We start from the raw sequence: 16,522 nt of genomic DNA on the forward strand, positions 1-16,522 counted from the left end.
CCAGGGGCAGCCAAGAAAGAACCTGACGGCACCCAGCCCCCTGTCTCAGGGGAGGGGCCTGGTGGGCACACCTCGAGCAATCCTCTGGGCCCTCCAGGACGGCAACGGAGCACCGTGTCCGGCACGGGCTCAGTCCAGCCAGGCCTCGCTGGACGGCTCCCCGCATGGGGGCGAGAGGGGAGAAAAGCGGACGGAGCAACCGCGCCCTCTCTCATCTGCGCCCACTCAGGGCACGCAGGACAGACGGGCCCGCGTGGCTGGCTCCACACACCAGCCCGGGTCTGGTCTGGGCCACGAGCGCACGACTGGGAACTGGCCCATCCAGGACACTGGGTCAGATTCTCCTGGTGGCCCGCCGCACTACAAGGCAGACAACTCCCCAGCTGCCTGGGGGCACGGCACGGGTCCAGAACACGCTCGTGCCAGCGTCAGAGGGCACATCGAGGACTTGTCCTCAGGCAGCGGCCACGCCTCCTGGACGCTGTCCCGGGAGCTCGGAGACCAGCCAACGCCAAGAGGAAGGCAAGGACGTCTCAGGAGAGGCAGAGGCACAGAGCACCACCCTCGCGGAGCCCAGCGTGCCCGCGCCTAAGTCCGCTGCGCACACTGGGCCACCAGGGGCAGTGGGGCACTCCACGCCGGGTCCCATGAGGCTTCTGCACTCGCAGCCTCCGTGGCGACGCCAGGCATGCGGGCTGGGAGTGCTGCACCAGACCCCCGGGGTGGGTCATGGCGGGAGCAGACGTGGGGGGCGGGGAAGCCTACGCCCCTCCCGCACGGGTTAGCAGACCACCACGCAGAGAAACGGACAACCTGCGGACAGGCCCAGGCAGCGTGCAGCCAACCAGAGCACCCGGGAGGACACACGGCCCCGTCTCGGAGCGCCTGACTCGCACCGCGGCCCCTCTCTCCCCAGGGAGCACATCCTTCCCGGGCAGAGCCCCGAGGACGTCCCCGCAGCTCCAGAGCACAGGCCAGCGTTTCGGGACAAGGAATCGCATGGCGACACCTTCCCGGTCCCGGAGGCAATAGGAAAGCCCGTTCTCGCTCAAGGAGCCCCGGCAACCCAGCGGGCTCCCAGGGGCAGAGGACACAAGGCACACGGGCCCCTACCGTGGTCGTGGTCGGGGTCGGGGTCGTGGTCGTGGTCGTGGTCGTGGTCGTGGTCGTGGTCGTGGTCGTGGTCAGCCTCCTCGGTGCTGGGAGTCATGGTTGGGAGCGGCACGTCCGGAACAGGTTCCCGGGTGCCGGGCTCGGCGTCTGCGGAAGAAGAAGAGACATCACGCACTTGGCCTGAGTGAGGGTCTCTGCCGACAACACACCTGCCTCCGCCTAGGAAACCAGGCAGAGCAATGTTCTCCCGGCCCCACACCTCCCGACGCCTCATGTGGGTGGGTGCCTAGGTCAGAGTGGAGACAGCACGGGCGCCTGCCTGCCTAGGCCACAAAGAATCCCGGCCAAGGGAAACTGGTGGCACCGGGGCCAGGGCGAGGGCCCGCAGCAGGGCGCGCCGTCCCCCCTTGTGCGTTGGGCCGCGCAAGGCCTTGGTGCCACCCCACCCTCCGAGTGGGTTCCCCTCCTTGGCCAGGGCTGGCGGGCTAAGAGCGGCCCTTCCCTTCCACACGGCAAGGCGACGAGGAAGGGGAAGTGAAAGGATCCAGGAACCAGGCAAGGGCCACCTCCGGGTTCCAGGGGCAGCCAAGAAAGAACCTGACGGCACCCAGCCCCCTGTCTCAGGGGAGGGGCCTGGTGGGCACACCTCGAGCAATCCTCTGGGCCCTCCAGGACGGCAACGGAGCACCGTGTCCGGCACGGGCTCAGTCCAGCCAGGCCTCGCTGGACGGCTCCCCGCATGGGGGCGAGAGGGGAGAAAAGCGGACGGAGCAACCGCGCCCTCTCTCATCTGCGCCCACTCAGGGCACGCAGGACAGACGGGCCCGCGTGGCTGGCTCCACACACCAGCCCGGGTCTGGTCTGGGCCACGAGCGCACGACTGGGAACTGGCCCATCCAGGACACTGGGTCAGATTCTCCTGGTGGCCTGCCGCACTACAAGGCAGACAACTCCCCAGCTGCCTGGGGGCACGGCACGGGTCCAGAACATGCTCGTGCCAGCGTCAGAGGGCACATCGAGGACTTGTCCTCAGGCAGCGGCCACGCCTCCTGGACGCTGTCCCGGGAGCTCGGAGACCAGCCAACGCCAAGAGGAAGGCAAGGACGTCTCAGGAGAGGCAGAGGCACAGAGCACCACCCTCGCGGAGCCCAGCGTGCCCGCGCCTAAGTCCGCTGCGCACACTGGGCCACCAGGGGCAGTGGGGCACTCCACGCCGGGTCCCATGAGGCTTCTGCACTCGCAGCCTCCGTGGCGACGCCAGGCATGCGGGCTGGGAGTGCTGCACCAGACCCCCGGGGTGGGTCATGGCGGGAGCAGACGTGGGGGGCGGGGAAGCCTACGCCCCTCCAGCACGGGTTAGCAGACCACCACGCAGAGAAACGGACAACCTGCGGACAGGCCCAGGCAGCGTGCAGCCAACCAGAGCACCCGGGAGGACACACGGCCCCGTCTCGGAGCGCCTGACTCGCACCGCGGCCCCTCTCTCCCCAGGGAGCACATCCTTCCCGGGCAGAGCCCCGAGGACGTCCCCGCAGCTCCAGAGCACAGGCCAGCGTTTCGGGACAAGGAATCGCATGGCGACACCTTCCCGGTCCCGGAGGCAATAGGAAAGCCCGTTCTCGCTCAAGGAGCCCCGGCAACCCAGCGGGCTCCCAGGGGCAGAGGACACAAGGCACACGGGCCCCTACCGTGGTCGTGGTCGTGGTCGGGGTCGTGGTCGTGGTCGTGGTCAGCCTCCTCGGTGCTGGGAGTCATGGTTGGGAGCGGCACGTCCGGAACAGGTTCCCGGGTGCCGGGCTCGGCGTCTGCGGAAGAAGAAGAGACATCACGCACTTGGCCTGAGTGAGGGTCTCTGCCGACAACACACCTGCCTCCGCCTAGGAAACCAGGCAGAGCAATGTTCTCCCGGCCCCACACCTCCCGACGCCTCATGTGGGTGGGTGCCTAGGTCAGAGTGGAGACAGCACGGGCGCCTGCCTGCCTAGGCCACAAAGAATCCCGGCCAAGGGAAACTGGTGGCACCGGGGCCAGGGCGAGGGCCCGCAGCAGGGCGCGCCGTCCCCCCTTGTGCGTTGGGCCGCGCAAGGCCTTGGTGCCACCCCACCCTCCGAGTGGGTTCCCCTCCTTGGCCAGGGCTGGCGGGCTAAGAGCGGCCCTTCCCTTCCACACGGCAAGGCGACGAGGAAGGGGAAGTGAAAGGATCCAGGAACCAGGCAAGGGCCACCTCCGGGTTCCAGGGGCAGCCAAGAAAGAACCTGACGGCACCCAGCCCCCTGTCTCAGGGGAGGGGCCTGGTGGGCACACCTCGAGCAATCCTCTGGGCCCTCCAGGACGGCAACGGAGCACCGTGTCCGGCACGGGCTCAGTCCAGCCAGGCCTCGCTGGACGGCTCCCCGCATGGGGGTGAGAGGGGAGAAAAGCGGACGGAGCAACCGCGCCCTCTCTCATCTGCGCCCACTCAGGGCACGCAGGACAGACGGGCCCGCGTTGCTGGCTCCACACACCAGCCCGGGTCTGGTCTGGGCCACGAGCGCACGACTGGGAACTGGCCCATCCAGGACACTGGGTCAGATTCTCCTGGTGGCCCGCCGCACTACAAGGCAGACAACTCCCCAGCTGCCTGGGGGCACGGCACGGGTCCAGAACACGCTCGTGCCAGCGTCAGAGGGCACATCGAGGACTTGTCCTCAGGCAGCGGCCACGCCTCCTGGACGCTGTCCCGGGAGCTCGGAGACCAGCCAACGCCAAGAGGAAGGCAAGGACGTCTCAGGAGAGGCAGAGGCACAGAGCACCACCCTCGCGGAGCCCAGCGTGCCCGCGCCTAAGTCCGCTGCGCACACTGGGCCACCAGGGGCAGTGGGGCACTCCACGCCGGGTCCCATGAGGCTTCTGCACTCGCAGCCTCCGTGGCGACGCCAGGCATGCGGGCTGGGAGTGCTGCACCAGACCCCCGGGGTGGGTCATGGCGGGAGCAGACGTGGGGGGCGGGGAAGCCTACGCCCCTCCCGCACGGGTTAGCAGACCACCACGCAGAGAAACGGACAACCTGCGGACAGGCCCAGGCAGCGTGCAGCCAACCAGAGCACCCGGGAGGACACACGGCCCCGTCTCGGAGCGCCTGACTCGCACCGCGGCCCCTCTCTCCCCAGGGAGCACATCCTTCCCGGGCAGAGCCCCGAGGACGTCCCCGCAGCTCCAGAGCACAGGCCAGCGTTTCGGGACAAGGAATCGCATGGCGACACCTTCCCGGTCCCGGAGGCAATAGGAAAGCCCGTTCTCGCTCAAGGAGCCCCGGCAACCCAGCGGGCTCCCAGGGGCAGAGGACACAAGGCACACGGGCCCCTACCGTGGTCGTGGTCGGGGTCGGGGTCGTGGTCGTGGTCGTGGTCAGCCTCCTCGGTGCTGGGAGTCATGGTTGGGAGCGGCACGTCCGGAACAGGTTCCCGGGTGCCGGGCTCGGCGTCTGCGGAAGAAGAAGAGACATCACGCACTTGGCCTGAGTGAGGGTCTCTGCCGACAACACACCTGCCTCCGCCTAGGAAACCAGGCAGAGCAATGTTCTCCCGGCCCCACACCTCCCGACGCCTCATGTGGGTGGGTGCCTAGGTCAGAGTGGAGACAGCACGGGCGCCTGCCTGCCTAGGCCACAAAGAATCCCGGCCAAGGGAAAGTGGTGGCACCGGGGCCAGGGCGAGGGCCCGCAGCAGGGCGCGCCGTCCCCCCTTGTGCGTTGGGCCGCGCAAGGCCTTGGTGCCACCCCACCCTCCGAGTGGGTTCCCCTCCTTGGCCAGGGCTGGCGGGCTAAGAGCGGCCCTTCCCTTCCACACGGCAAGGCGACGAGGAAGGGGAAGTGAAAGGATCCAGGAACCAGGCAAGGGCCACCTCCGGGTTCCAGGGGCAGCCAAGAAAGAACCTGACGGCACCCAGCCCCCTGTCTCAGGGGAGGGGCCTGGTGGGCACACCTCGAGCAATCCTCTGGGCCCTCCAGGACGGCAACGGAGCACCGTGTCCGGCACGGGCTCAGTCCAGCCAGGCCTCGCTGGACGGCTCCCCGCATGGGGGCGAGAGGGGAGAAAAGCGGACGGAGCAACCGCGCCCTCTCTCATCTGCGCCCACTCAGGGCACGCAGGACAGACGGGCCCGCGTGGCTGGCTCCACACACCAGCCCGGGTCTGGTCTGGGCCACGAGCGCACGACTGGGAACTGGCCCATCCAGGACACTGGGTCAGATTCTCCTGGTGGCCCGCCGCACTACAAGGCAGACAACTCCCCAGCTGCCTGGGGGCACGGCACGGGTCCAGAACACGCTCGTGCCAGCGTCAGAGGGCACATCGAGGACTTGTCCTCAGGCAGCGGCCACGCCTCCTGGACGCTGTCCCGGGAGCTCGGAGACCAGCCAATGCCAAGAGGAAGGCAAGGACGTCTCAGGAGAGGCAGAGGCACAGAGCACCACCCTCGCGGAGCCCAGCGTGCCCGCGCCTAAGTCCACTGCGCACACTGGGCCACCAGGGGCAGTGGGGCACTCCACGCCGGGTCCCATGAGGCTTCTGCACTCGCAGCCTCCGTGGCGACGCCAGGCATGCGGGCTGGGAGTGCTGCACCAGACCCCCGGGGTGGGTCATGGCGGGAGCAGACGTGGGGGGCGGGGAAGCCTACGCCCCTCCCACACGGGTTAGCAGACCACCACGCAGAGAAACGGACAACCTGCGGACAGGCCCAGGCAGCGTGCAGCCAACCAGAGCACCCGGGAGGACACACGGCCCCGTCTCGGAGCGCCTGACTCGCACCGCGGCCCCTCTCTCCCCAGGGAGCACATCCTTCCCGGGCAGAGCCCCGAGGACGTCCCCGCAGCTCCAGAGCACAGGCCAGCGTTTCGGGACAAGGAATCGCATGGCGACACCTTCCCGGTCCCGGAGGCAATAGGAAAGCCCGTTCTCGCTCAAGGAGCCCCGGCAACCCAGCGGGCTCCCAGGGGCAGAGGACACAAGGCACACGGGCCCCTACCGTGGTCGTGGTCGTGGTCGGGGTCGTGGTCGTGGTCGTGGTCAGCCTCCTCGGTGCTGGGAGTCATGGTTGGGAGCGGCACGTCCGGAACAGGTTCCCGGGTGCCGGGCTCGGCGTCTGCGGAAGAAGAAGAGACATCACGCACTTGGCCTGAGTGAGGGTCTCTGCCGACAACACACCTGCCTCCGCCTAGGAAACCAGGCAGAGCAATGTTCTCCCGGCCCCACACCTCCCGACGCCTCATGTGGGTGGGTGCCTAGGTCAGAGTGGAGACAGCACGGGCGCCTGCCTGCCTAGGCCACAAAGAATCCCGGCCAAGGGAAACTGGTGGCACCGGGGCCAGGGCGAGGGCCCGCAGCAGGGCGCGCCGTCCCCCCCTTGTGCGTTGGGCCGCGCAAGGCCTTGGTGCCACCCCACCCTCCGAGTGGGTTCCCCTCCTTGGCCAGGGCTGGCGGGCTAAGAGCGGCCCTTCCCTTCCACACGGCAAGGCGACGAGGAAGGGGAAGTGAAAGGATCCAGGAACCAGGCAAGGGCCACCTCCGGGTTCCAGGGGCAGCCAAGAAAGAACCTGACGGCACCCAGCCCCCTGTCTCAGGGGAGGGGTCTGGTGGGCACACCTCGAGCAATCCTCTGGGCCCTCCAGGACGGCAACGGAGCACCGTGTCCGGCACGGGCTCAGTCCAGCCAGGCCTCGCTGGACGGCTCCCCGCATGGGGGCGAGAGGGGAGAAAAGCGGACGGAGCAACCGCGCCCTCTCTCATCTGCGCCCACTCAGGGCACGCAGGACAGACGGGCCCACGTGGCTGGCTCCACACACCAGCCCGGGTCTGGTCTGGGCCACGAGCGCACGACTGGGAACTGGCCCATCCAGGACACTGGGTCAGATTCTCCTGGTGGCCCGCCGCACTACAAGGCAGACAACTCCCCAGCTGCCTGGGGGCACGGCACGGGTCCAGAACACGCTCGTGCCAGCGTCAGAGGGCACATCGAGGACTTGTCCTCAGGCAGCGGCCACGCCTCCTGGACGCTGTCCCGGGAGCTCGGAGACCAGCCAACGCCAAGAGGAAGGCAAGGACGTCTCAGGAGAGGCAGAGGCACAGAGCACCACCCTCGCGGAGCCCAGCGTGCCCGCGCCAAAGTCCGCTGCGCACACTGGGCCACCAGGGGCAGTGGGGCACTCCACGCCGGGTCCCCTGAGGCTTCTGCACTCGCAGCCTCCGTGGCGACGCCAGGCATGCGGGCTGGGAGTGCTGCACCAGACCCCCGGGGTGGGTCATGGCGGGAGCAGACGTGGGGGGCGGGGAAGCCTACGCCCCTCCCGCACGGGTTAGCAGACCACCACGCAGAGAAACGGACAACCTGCGGACAGGCCCAGGCAGCGTGCAGCCAACCAGAGCACCCGGGAGGACACACGGCCCCGTCTCGGAGCGCCTGACTCGCACCGCGGCCCCTCTCTCCCCAGGGAGCACATCCTTCCCGGGCAGAGCCCCGAGGACGTCCCCGCAGCTCCAGAGCACAGGCCAGCGTTTCGGGACAAGGAATCGCATGGCGACACCTTCCCGGTCCCGGAGGCAATAGGAAAGCCCGTTCTCGCTCAAGGAGCCCCGGCAACCCAGCGGGCTCCCAGGGGCAGAGGACACAAGGCACACGGGCCCCTACCGTGGTCGTGGTCGTGGTCGGGGTCGTGGTCGTGGTCGTGGTCAGCCTCCTCGGTGCTGGGAGTCATGGTTGGGAGCGGCACGTCCGGAACAGGTTCCCGGGTGCCGGGCTCGGCGTCTGCGGAAGAAGAAGAGACATCACGCACTTGGCCTGAGTGAGGGTCTCTGCCGACAACACACCTGCCTCCGCCTAGGAAACCAGGCAGAGCAATGTTCTCCCGGCCCCACACCTCCCGACGCCTCATGTGGGTGGGTGCCTAGGTCAGAGTGGAGACAGCACGGGCGCCTGCCTGCCTAGGCCACAAAGAATCCCGGCCAAGGGAAACTGGTGGCACCGGGGCCAGGGCGAGGGCCCGCAGCAGGGCGCGCCGTCCCCCCCTTGTGCGTTGGGCCGCGCAAGGCCTTGGTGCCACCCCACCCTCCGAGTGGGTTCCCCTCCTTGGCCAGGGCTGGCGGGCTAAGAGCGGCCCTTCCCTTCCACACGGCAAGGCGACGAGGAAGGGGAAGTGAAAGGATCCAGGAACCAGGCAAGGGCCACCTCCGGGTTCCAGGGGCAGCCAAGAAAGAACCTGACGGCACCCAGCCCCCTGTCTCAGGGGAGGGGCCTGGTGGGCACACCTCGAGCAATCCTCTGGGCCCTCCAGGACGGCAACGGAGCACCGTGTCCGGCACGGGCTCAGTCCAGCCAGGCCTCGCTGGACGGCTCCCCGCATGGGGGCGAGAGGGGAGAAAAGCGGACGGAGCAACCACGCCCTCTCTCATCTGCGCCCACTCAGGGCACGCAGGACAGACGGGCCCGCGTGGCTGGCTCCACACACCAGCCCGGGTCTGGTCTGGGCCACGAGCGCACGACTGGGAACTGGCCCATCCAGGACACTGGGTCAGATTCTCCTGGTGGCCCGCCGCACTACAAGGCAGACAACTCCCCAGCTGCCTGGGGGCACGGCACGGGTCCAGAACACGCTCGTGCCAGCGTCAGAGGGCACATCGAGGACTTGTCCTCAGGCAGCGGCCACGCCTCCTGGACGCTGTCCCGGGAGCTCGGAGACCAGCCAACGCCAAGAGGAAGGCAAGGACGTCTCAGGAGAGGCAGAGGCACAGAGCACCACCCTCGCGGAGCCCAGCGTGCCCGCGCCTAAGTCCGCTGCGCACACTGGGCCACCAGGGGCAGTGGGGCACTCCACGCCGGGTCCCATGAGGCTTCTGCACTCGCAGCCTCCGTGGCGACGCCAGGCATGCGGGCTGGGAGTGCTGCACCAGACCCCCGGGGTGGGTCATGGCGGGAGCAGACGTGGGGGGCGGGGAAGCCTACGCCCCTCCCGCACGGGTTAGCAGACCACCACGCAGAGAAACGGACAACCTGCGGACAGGCCCAGGCAGCGTGCAGCCAACCAGAGCACCCGGGAGGACACACGGCCCCGTCTCGGAGCGCCTGACTCGCACCGCGGCCCCTCTCTCCCCAGGGAGCACATCCTTCCCGGGCAGAGCCCCGAGGACGTCCCCGCAGCTCCAGAGCACAGGCCAGCGTTTCGGGACAAGGAATCGCATGGCGACACCTTCCCGGTCCCGGAGGCAATAGGAAAGCCCGTTCTCGCTCAAGGAGCCCCGGCAACCCAGCGGGCTCCCAGGGGCAGAGGACACAAGGCACACGGGCCCCTACCGTGGTCGTGGTCGTGGTCGGGGTCGTGGTCGTGGTCGGGGTCAGCCTCCTCGGTGCTGGGAGTCATGGTTGGGAGCGGCACGTCCGGAACAGGTTCCCGGGTGCCGGGCTCGGCGTCTGCGGAAGAAGAAGAGACATCACGCACTTGGCCTGAGTGAGGGTCTCTGCCGACAACACACCTGCCTCCGCCTAGGAAACCAGGCAGAGCAATGTTCTCCCGGCCCCACACCTCCCGACGCCTCATGTGGGTGGGTGCCTAGGTCAGAGTGGAGACAGCACGGGCGCCTGCCTGCCTAGGCCACAAAGAATCCCGGCCAAGGGAAACTGGTGGCACCGGGGCCAGGGCGAGGGCCCGCAGCAGGGCGCGCCGTCCCCCCTTGTGCGGTGGGCCGCGCAAGGCCTTGGTGCCACCCCACCCTCCGAGTGGGTTCCCCTCCTTGGCCAGGGCTGGCGGGCTAAGAGCGGCCCTTGCCTTCCACACGGCAAGGCGACGAGGAAGGGGAAGTGAAAGGATCCAGGAACCAGGCAAGGGCCACCTCCGGGTTCCAGGGGCAGCCAAGAAAGAACCTGACGGCACCCAGCCCCCTGTCTCAGGGGAGGGGCCTGGTGGGCACACCTCGAGCAATCCTCTGGGCCCTCCAGGACGGCAACGGAGCACCGTGTCCGGCACGGGCTCAGTCCAGCCAGGCCTCGCTGGACGGCTCCCCGCATGGGGGTGAGAGGGGAGAAAAGCGGACGGAGCAACCGCGCCCTCTCTCATCTGCGCCCACTCAGGGCACGCAGGACAGACGGGCCCGCGTGGCTGGCTCCACACACCAGCCCGGGTCTGGTCTGGGCCACGAGCGCACGACTGGGAACTGGCCCATCCAGGACACTGGGTCAGATTCTCCTGGTGGCCCGCCGCACTACAAGGCAGACAACTCCCCAGCTGCCTGGGGGCACGGCACGGGTCCAGAACACGCTCGTGCCAGCGTCAGAGGGCACATCGAGGACTTGTCCTCAGGCAGCGGCCACGCCTCCTGGACGCTGTCCCGGGAGCTCGGAGACCAGCCAACGCCAAGAGGAAGGCAAGGACGTCTCAGGAGAGGCAGAGGCACAGAGCACCACCCTCGCGGAGCCCAGCGTGCCCGCGCCTAAGTCCGCTGCGCACACTGGGCCACCAGGGGCAGTGGGGCACTCCACGCCGGGTCCCATGAGGCTTCTGCACTCGCAGCCTCCGTGGCGACGCCAGGCATGCGGGCTGGGAGTGCTGCACCAGACCCCCGGGGTGGGTCATGGCGGGAGCAGACGTGGGGGGCGGGGAAGCCTACGCCCCTCCCGCACGGGTTAGCAGACCACCACGCAGAGAAACGGACAACCTGCGGACAGGCCCAGGCAGCGTGCAGCCAACCAGAGCACCCGGGAGGACACACGGCCCCGTCTCGGAGCGCCTGACTCGCACCGCGGCCCCTCTCTCCCCAGGGAGCACATCCTTCCCGGGCAGAGCCCCGAGGACGTCCCCGCAGCTCCAGAGCACAGGCCAGCGTTTCGGGACAAGGAATCGCATGGCGACACCTTCCCGGTCCCGGAGGCAATAGGAAAGCCCGTTCTCGCTCAAGGAGCCCCGGCAACCCAGCGGGCTCCCAGGGGCAGAGGACACAAGGCACACGGGCCCCTACCGTGGTCGTGGTCGTGGTCGGGGTCGTGGTCGTGGTCGTGGTCAGCCTCCTCGGTGCTGGGAGTCATGGTTGGGAGCGGCACGTCCGGAACAGGTTCCCGGGTGCCGGGCTCGGCGTCTGCGGAAGAAGAAGAGACATCACGCACTTGGCCTGAGTGAGGGTCTCTGCCGACAACACACCTGCCTCCGCCTAGGAAACCAGACAGAGCAATGTTCTCCCGGCCCCACACCTCCCGACGCCTCATGTGGGTGGGTGCCTAGGTCAGAGTGGAGACAGCACGGGCGCCTGCCTGCCTAGGCCACAAAGAATCCCGGCCAAGGGAAACTGGTGGCACCGGGGCCAGGGCGAGGGCCCGCAGCAGGGCGCGCCGTCCCCCCCTTGTGCGTTGGGCCGCGCAAGGCCTTGGTGCCACCCCACCCTCCGAGTGGGTTCCCCTCCTTGGCCAGGGCTGGCGGGCTAAGAGCGGCCCTTCCCTTCCACACGGCAAGGCGACGAGGAAGGGGAAGTGAAAGGATCCAGGAACCAGGCAAGGGCCACCTCCGGGTTCCAGGGGCAGCCAAGAAAGAACCTGACGGCACCCAGCCCCCTGTCTCAGGGGAGGGGTCTGGTGGGCACACCTCGAGCAATCCTCTGGGCCCTCCAGGACGGCAACGGAGCACCGTGTCCGGCACGGGCTCAGTCCAGCCAGGCCTCGCTGGACGGCTCCCCGCATGGGGGCGAGAGGGGAGAAAAGCGGACGGAGCAACCGCGCCCTCTCTCATCTGCGCCCACTCAGGGCACGCAGGACAGACGGGCCCGCGTGGCTGGCTCCACACACCAGCCCGGGTCTGGTCTGGGCCACGAGCGCACGACTGGGAACTGGCCCATCCAGGACACTGGGTCAGATTCTCCTGGTGGCCCGCCGCACTACAAGGCAGACAACTCCCCAGCTGCCTGGGGGCACGGCACGGGTCCAGAACACGCTCGTGCCAGCGTCAGAGGGCACATCGAGGACTTGTCCTCAGGCAGCGGCCACGCCTCCTGGACGCTGTCCCGGGAGCTCGGAGACCAGCCAACGCCAAGAGGAAGGCAAGGACGTCTCAGGAGAGGCAGAGGCACAGAGCACCACCCTCGCGGAGCCCAGCGTGCCCGCGCCAAAGTCCGCTGCGCACACTGGGCCACCAGGGGCAGTGGGGCACTCCACGCCGGGTCCCATGAGGCTTCTGCACTCGCAGCCTCCGTGGCGACGCCAGGCATGCGGGCTGGGAGTGCTGCACCAGACCCCCGGGGTGGGTCATGGCGGGAGCAGACGTGGGGGGCGGGGAAGCCTACGCCCCTCCCGCACGGGTTAGCAGACCACCACGCAGAGAAACGGACAACCTGCGGACAGGCCCAGGCAGCGTGCAGCCAACCAGAGCACCCGGGAGGACACACGGCCCCGTCTCGGAGCGCCTGACTCGCACCGCGGCCCCTCTCTCCCCAGGGAGCACATCCTTCCCGGGCAGAGCCCCGAGGACGTCCCCGCAGCTCCAGAGCACAGGCCAGCGTTTCGGGACAAGGAATCGCATGGCGACACCTTCCCGGTCCCGGAGGCAATAGGAAAGCCCGTTCTCGCTCAAGGAGCCCCGGCAACCCAGCGGGCTCCCAGGGGCAGAGGACACAAGGCACACGGGCCCCTACCGTGGTCGTGGTCGTGGTCGGGGTCGTGGTCGTGGTCGTGGTCAGCCTCCTCGGTGCTGGGAGTCATGGTTGGGAGCGGCACGTCCGGAACAGGTTCCCGGGTGCCGGGCTCGGCGTCTGCGGAAGAAGAAGAGACATCACGCACTTGGCCTGAGTGAGGGTCTCTGCCGACAACACACCTGCCTCCGCCTAGGAAACCAGGCAGAGCAATGTTCTCCCGGCCCCACACCTCCCGACGCCTCATGTGGGTGGGTGCCTAGGTCAGAGTGGAGACAGCACGGGCGCCTGCCTGCCTAGGCCACAAAGAATCCCGGCCAAGGGAAACTGGTGGCACCGGGGCCAGGGCGAGGGCCCGCAGCAGGGCGCGCCGTCCCCCCTTGTGCGTTGGGCCGCGCAAGGCCTTGGTGCCACCCCACCCTCCGAGTGGGTTCCCCTCCTTGGCCAGGGCTGGCGGGCTAAGAGCGGCCCTTCCCTTCCACACGGCAAGGCGACGAGGAAGGGGAAGTGAAAGGATCCAGGAACCAGGCAAGGGCCACCTCCGGGTTCCAGGGGCAGCCAAGAAAGAACCTGACGGCACCCAGCCAGCCCCCTGTCTCAGGGGAGGGGCCTGGTGGGCACACCTCGAGCAATCCTCTGGGCCCTCCAGGACGGCAACGGAGCACCGTGTCCGGCACGGGCTCAGTCCAGCCAGGCCTCGCTGGACGGCTCCCCGCATGGGGGCGAGAGGGGAGAAAAGCGGACGGAGCAACCGCGCCCTCTCTCATCTGCGCCCACTCAGGGCACGCAGGACAGACGGGCCCGCGTGGCTGGCTCCACACACCAGCCCGGGTCTGGTCTGGGCCACGAGCGCACGACTGGGAACTGGCCCATCCAGGACACTGGGTCAGATTCTCCTGGTGGCCCGCCGCACTACAAGGCAGACAACTCCCCAGCTGCCTGGGGGCACGGCACGGGTCCAGAACACGCTCGTGCCAGCGTCAGAGGGCACATCGAGGACTTGTCCTCAGGCAGCGGCCACGCCTCCTGGACGCTGTCCCGGGAGCTCGGAGACCAGCCAACGCCAAGAGGAAGGCAAGGACGTCTCAGGAGAGGCAGAGGCACAGAGCACCACCCTCGCGGAGCCCAGCGTGCCCGCGCCTAAGTCCGCTGCGCACACTGGGCCACCAGGGGCAGTGGGGCACTCCACGCCGGGTCCCATGAGGCTTCTGCACTCGCAGCCTCCGTGGCGACGCCAGGCATGCGGGCTGGGAGTGCTGCACCAGACCCCCGGGGTGGGTCATGGCGGGAGCAGACGTGGGGGGCGGGGAAGCCTACGCCCCTCCCGCACGGGTTAGCAGACCACCACGCAGAGAAACGGACAACCTGCGGACAGGCCCAGGCAGCGTGCAGCCAACCAGAGCACCCGGGAGGACACACGGCCCCGTCTCGGAGCGCCTGACTCGCACCGCGGCCCCTCTCTCCCCAGGGAGCACATCCTTCCCGGGCAGAGCCCCGAGGACGTCCCCGCAGCTCCAGAGCACAGGCCAGCGTTTCGGGACAAGGAATCGCATGGCGACACCTTCCCGGTCCCGGAGGCAATAGGAAAGCCCGTTCTCGCTCAAGGAGCCCCGGCAACCCAGCGGGCTCCCAGGGGCAGAGGACACAAGGCACACGGGCCCCTACCGTGGTCGTGGTCGTGGTCGGGGTCGTGGTCGTGGTCGTGGTCAGCCTCCTCGGTGCTGGGAGTCATGGTTGGGAGCGGCACGTCCGGAACAGGTTCCCGGGTGCCGGGCTCGGCGTCTGCGGAAGAAGAAGAGACATCACGCACTTGGCCTGAGTGAGGGTCTCTGCCGACAACACACCTGCCTCCGCCTAGGAAACCAGGCAGAGCAATGTTCTCCCGGCCCCACACCTCCCGACGCCTCATGTGGGTGGGTGCCTAGGTCAGAGTGGAGACAGCACGGGCGCCTGCCTGCCTAGGCCACAAAGAATCCCGGCCAAGGGAAACTGGTGGCACCGGGGCCAGGGCGAGGGCCCGCAGCAGGGCGCGCCGTCCCCCCTTGTGCGTTGGGCCGCGCAAGGCCTTGGTGCCACCCCACCCTCCGAGTGGGTTCCCCTCCTTGGCCAGGGCTGGCGGGCTAAGAGCGGCCCTTCCCTTCCACACGGCAAGGCGACGAGGAAGGGGAAGTGAAAGGATCCAGGAACCAGGCAAGGGCCACCTCCGGGTTCCAGGGGCAGCCAAGAAAGAACCTGACGGCACCCAGCCCCCTGTCTCAGGGGAGGGGCCTGGTGGGCACACCTCGAGCAATCCTCTGGGCCCTCCAGGACGGCAACGGAGCACCGTGTCCGGCACGGGCTCAGTCCAGCCAGGCCTCGCTGGACGGCTCCCCGCATGGGGGCGAGAGGGGAGAAAAGCGGACGGAGCAACCGCGCCCTCTCTCATCTGCGCCCACTCAGGGCACGCAGGACAGACGGGCCCGCGTGGCTGGCTCCACACACCAGCCCGGGTCTGGTCTGGGCCACGAGCGCACGACTGGGAACTGGCCCATCCAGGACACTGGGTCAGATTCTCCTGGTGGCCCGCCGCACTACAAGGCAGACAACTCCCCAGCTGCCTGGGGGCACGGCACGGGTCCAGAACACGCTCGTGCCAGCGTCAGAGGGCACATCGAGGACTTGTCCTCAGGCAGCGGCCACGCCTCCTGGACGCTGTCCCGGGAGCTCGGAGACCAGCCAACGCCAAGAGGAAGGCAAGGACGTCTCAGGAGAGGCAGAGGCACAGAGCACCACCCTCGCGGAGCCCAGCGTGCCCGCGCCAAAGTCCGCTGCGCACACTGGGCCACCAGGGGCAGTGGGGCACTCCACGCCGGGTCCCATGAGGCTTCTGCACTCGCAGCCTCCGTGGCGACGCCAGGCATGCGGGCTGGGAGTGCTGCACCAGACCCCCGGGGTGGGTCATGGCGGGAGCAGACGTGGGGGGCGGGGAAGCCTACGCCCCTCCCGCACGGGTTAGCAGACCACCACGCAGAGAAACGGACAACCTGCGGACAGGCCCAGGCAGCGTGCAGCCAACCAGAGCACCCGGGAGGACACACGGCCCCGTCTCGGAGCGCCTGACTCGCACCGCGGCCCCTCTCTCCCCAGGGAGCACATCCTTCCCGGGCAGAGCCCCGAGGACGTCCCCGCAGCTCCAGAGCACAGGCCAGCGTTTCGGGACAAGGAATCGCATGGCGACACCTTCCCGGTCCCGGAGGCAATAGGAAAGCCCGTTCTCGCTCAAGGAGCCCCGGCAACCCAGCGGGCTCCCAGGGGCAGAGGACACAAGGCACACGGGCCCCTACCGTGGTCGTGGTCGTGGTCGTGGTCGGGGTCGTGGTCGTGGTCAGCCTCCTCGGTGCTGGGAGTCATGGTTGGGAGCGGCACGTCCGGAACAGGTTCCCGGGTGCCGGGCTCGGCGTCTGCGGAAGAAGAAGAGACATCACGCACTTGGCCTGAGTGAGGGTCTCTGCCGACAACACACCTGCCTCCGCCTAGGAAACCAGGCAGAGCAATGTTCTCCCGGCCCCACACCTCCCGACGCCTCATGTGGGTGGGTGCCTAGGTCAGAGTGGAGACAGCACGGGCGCCTGCCTGCCTAGGCCACAAAGAATCCCGGCCAAGGGAAACTGGTGGCACCGGGGCCAGGGCGAGGGCCCGCAGCAGGGCGCGCCGTCCCCCCTTGTGCGGTGGGCCGCGCAAGGCCTTGGTGCCACCCCACCCTCCGAGTGGGTTCCCCTCCTTGGCCAGGGCTG

General features: G+C 68.7%; 2 protein-coding genes across 14 annotated transcripts in view; one reads left to right on the plus strand and one right to left on the minus strand.

Annotated features, from left to right (window-relative positions):
- Positions 1-16,522, plus strand: part of LOC138843592 (rho GTPase-activating protein 20-like) — a 1,064,354-nt gene that overhangs the window by 552,322 nt on the left and 495,510 nt on the right. The gene's annotated exons all lie outside the window — the stretch shown is intronic.
- LOC138843593 (rho GTPase-activating protein 20-like) overlaps positions 1-16,522 on the minus strand; it is a 139,463-nt gene that overhangs the window by 57,176 nt on the left and 65,765 nt on the right. Inside the window, exon 18 of one of the 3 annotated variants that reach the window (XM_070048237.1) lies at positions 15,993-16,189. The exons of the other annotated variants lie outside the window; for them this stretch is intronic. Coding sequence (XP_069904338.1) covers positions 16,008-16,189 — 182 coding nt within the window. The 3' untranslated portion in view covers positions 15,993-16,007. Of the gene's footprint in view, positions 1-15,992; positions 16,190-16,522 lie in introns of those variants that run through there. 3 annotated transcript variants of the gene reach the window in all.

The sequence above is a fragment of the Oryctolagus cuniculus genome, chromosome 8 (assembly GCF_964237555.1).
Source record: "Oryctolagus cuniculus chromosome 8, mOryCun1.1, whole genome shotgun sequence".
Lineage (NCBI taxonomy): Eukaryota > Metazoa > Chordata > Mammalia > Lagomorpha > Leporidae > Oryctolagus > Oryctolagus cuniculus.